Consider the following 3,239-nt stretch of genomic DNA (forward strand, 5'->3'; position numbering starts at 1 on the left):
CCAGAAACTGTCCCCGAAATCCGGGATGAAGATAACTTACCGACTCCAATGTGATGCAGATAAGCAGACACTTGTTTATTGACGGCCGGGTGCGCGGGTGCGTGCTCTCACCAACAACGCACACCAGTCACAAGAATTATACAGTTTCTATATTATTCATTCATACATATTCATTAAGTATTCATACCTAAACACAAGAATTCCTGGAAATCATTATCATACTTCCCTCCTACTTCCGATTCTGCGCACTGAAGCTTAGAAATGTCTAGAAATGAGTCTGGGGTGTGATTTGGGTCGGTGGCCCATGAGTCGGTGGTCGCGATCTCCCCCTGCCGGAATTACCCATTACCCAGTTTCACTGTTCCTTGGCAGAGATCTGTAAACTGTGACAGTTCATTCTCCCCAGTTCTCATTACTCTCAGGTTGTGGTACTTCTGAGGCATTATCCAATGTATTCTAGGTAATAAATTACTTCTGTGTCTAGACATCTCCAACAACTTCAAACAGAATTATTTTCAATTCTAAATCTAATTCCCTAAGCAGTATCTAGGTGTACCTAGTAAATGATTACTGACCAATTCTTCGGCCTTGGTACAGGGCTATACAGAGGAATTCACAGTAGCATTGGTTTCTGGTTAGATGTGCAAAATGCAAGATGTAAACATGTAACCCTACTAAAATATTTCTGTATTCATACTGGAATCAAACATTATTAATTGTAATAATTCTGATTGGTGTCAAATCAGTGACAGGGGGCCAAGGAGGGCAACGGCATCCTGGCTTGTGTCAGCACTGGCGTGGCCAGCAGGGCCAGGGAAGGGATCTGAGCCCTGGGCTCGGCACTGGGGAGGCCGCCCCTCGATTCCTGGGTTCAGTTTTGGGCCCCTCACCCCAAAAAGGCCATTGAATGACTCGAGCGTGGCCAGAGAAGGGCAACGGAGCTGGGGCAGGGTCTGGAGCACAGGTCTGCTGGGGAGCGGCTGGGGGAACTGGGGGGGTTCAGTCTGGAGCAGAGGAGGCTGAGGGGAGACCTCCTGGCCCTCTGCAACTCCCTGCCAGGAGGGGGCAGAGAGGGGGGATGAGTCTCTGGAGCCAAGGCCCCAGCGCCAGGCCCCGAGGGAATGGCCTCAAGCTGCCCAGGGCAGGGTCAGGCTGGCTCTGAGGAAGGATTTCTGTGCAGAAGGGGCTGTTGGGCGTTGGAATGGGCTGCCCAGGGCAGGGGGGAGTCCCCGGGATCCCTGGAGGGGTTGAAGAGTCGGGCTGAGCCAGCGCTGAGGGATCTGGGGGAGTTGGGAACGGTCGAGCACCCTGGCCGAGATGCTGTGCGTAGTGATGTTCACTGAGGTGTACTTCGTGCTCGGCGCCATGTTTGCCCAGTGGCTCTGGGTATGTGACGGCTGCACCGCGCTGTGGTGGGGAGTGGGATGGGGTGGGTGGGGTGAGGGGCTGTGGGGGTGATGTGGCCTGGGAGCTGCTCCCGTCTCACCCAGCTCTTGGTGTCCTGCAGAGTTCAAGGCAGAAGGCAAAGCATGGGACAGCTGACGCCAAGATGGAGAAGAGCAAACAACCGACCCTGCAGAAATGGTGAGTGCTGGGGGAGGCCCCAGATCCTGCCCCAGACCCTCAGCCCGTGCCCTGCCCGCGCTGGGCAGCCCTGCCCGTCCCGCCGGAGGGGCCGCGGTGCAGCAGGTTCACCTCCCTCTCTCCTCCCCTGCAGTGCCAGCGCGACGTTGCCGAGCACAGAGCGCCTGTGCCCGCTACTGTGGTCACCATCGCTGAGCTCCCTCCCGATGAGCAGCTCCAGTTCTGCGGACACCGTCTGCTCCTTCCCGGAGCCCTGCCCCGGTGCCACGGCAGATCTGGCGGCACAAGAGCGCTCAGGACCCGCCCAGACCCCCAAGGATGATCAGGCGCTGGTGGAGAATCTGGGACCAGCCCTGGGCCAGGACCCCCCACTGGAGAGGTCAGCTGGGACCAGTCAAGAGCAGGTCTCTGGGGATGAGGGCGAAGTGGTACAGAGACCCAGGGACGTGGAGCCAGACCCTGACACCCCCGTGACCATGGGCAGCACCATCTGGGCGGCGCCGGGCGGGAGCAGCCCAGCGGAGCCCAGTCCCCAGCAGCGGGTGCCCACGGGCAGGATGCGTGCCTGGGTGGCCCCGGGGCTGTGCAAGGGGGGCCGTGCCCTGCGGGAGTCCCGTGCCCAGCTCTGCAGGCGTGTCAGCGCCTGGTGGAAACGGGACCGGCAGTGCTGCTGCAGGTGCTCCCGCAAGCCCCTGAGGCAAAATTATCCCTGACTGCAGCGGGCAGCCTGGAGAGAGCAGTTGGGGGTGTAGGGCTGGGGAAGTCCCTGCAATGACCCCACCTGAAAAATAAAATATCTTAAAATATCTTTCCTCCATCCCTGGTGCCGTGGTTCTTCCACACAGCCCTTGATGCGCGCCCTCCCCCGTCCCTTTGCCAAACCTCCCCTTTGGGTCCCTTGCTGACCCCCCGCCTCTGCCGGGTCTCCCCCAGGTCCTGGCTCTGGGACGGGGACGTTTGCTTGGCCCAGAGCTGCTCCTGCCAGAGCAGGCAGGGACTGTGCCTGCCTGCACCCTGCTCCTGCCTCCTGCCCCCTCCAGAGCCCGGGGGCTGCGGGGCACCCACTGCAGGAACAGGGGGACCGCACACGTCGGGTCTTTGCCTCTTTTCACCTGGAACACATTCGCTCAACAGTAAAGGTCTTTACTGTCAGGCAGGAATTCTTCCTGGCAGCGCTGGGCGCACTCGCTGTTACCGTCAGTTTGGCCTCACAAGAACCGCCGAAGGCTCAGCTGGAAGCTGTAGAAGGCAGGCAGGCTGTGCTGCAGCGCTGGGTGCTGGGGGGATCGTTCCACCCAAGGGCCGTGCCGAAAGACAAGGGCACGCTTCTCCTGTCACACCAAAGCAGCGAATATTCCTGTCATTTCCGACACGTACGCACCGATTCCCAGAGGACCGACTGCCCGTGCCAGTGCGTTGTTTGGGGGAGAGTCCCTGCGGGGCTTCCCCAGGTGTCTGCTGGTTTCTCTGCCCTCCCCGGGATGGACCCGTCAGAGCTGCAAACATGAGGTCCTTGGGCACAATCCTGTGCGAGGCCCCTCACAGCTCTGAGCCCCAACTGTGGGCAGGCAGGAGGCAGCAGCTCCCCCCTTTTCCTGAGACTTTGCACTCACAAATCCCAGCTCTCAGGACTCCAAACCCAAACCACCTTTTGG

At 59.4% G+C, this 3,239-nt stretch overlaps 1 protein-coding gene across 1 annotated transcript; it reads left to right on the plus strand.

Annotated features, from left to right (window-relative positions):
- The first annotated feature begins 1,483 nt into the window (after positions 1–1,483).
- LOC141967253 (uncharacterized) lies at positions 1,484–2,456 on the plus strand. The gene is made up of 2 exons (XM_074920838.1): positions 1,484–1,584; positions 1,718–2,456. Exons 1-2 carry the CDS (start codon positions 1,550–1,552, stop codon positions 2,295–2,297), a joined length of 615 nt encoding a protein of 204 aa, XP_074776939.1. The 5' UTR covers positions 1,484–1,549; the 3' UTR covers positions 2,298–2,456.
- The last annotated feature ends 783 nt before the right edge of the window (positions 2,457–3,239 follow it).

The sequence above is a fragment of the Athene noctua genome, chromosome 1 (genome assembly GCF_965140245.1).
Source record: "Athene noctua chromosome 1, bAthNoc1.hap1.1, whole genome shotgun sequence".
NCBI lineage: Eukaryota > Metazoa > Chordata > Aves > Strigiformes > Strigidae > Athene > Athene noctua.

Excerpts from the sequence above, each read along its gene's own strand:
- LOC141967253 (XM_074920838.1), top strand. The coding sequence starts at position 1,550 with ATGGAGAAGAGCAAACAACCGACCCTGCAGAAATG. Across the intron at positions 1,585-1,717 it reads CAACCGACCCTGCAGAAATG|TGCCAGCGCGACGTTGCCGA; the intron begins GTGAGTGCTGGG and ends CCTCCCCTGCAG.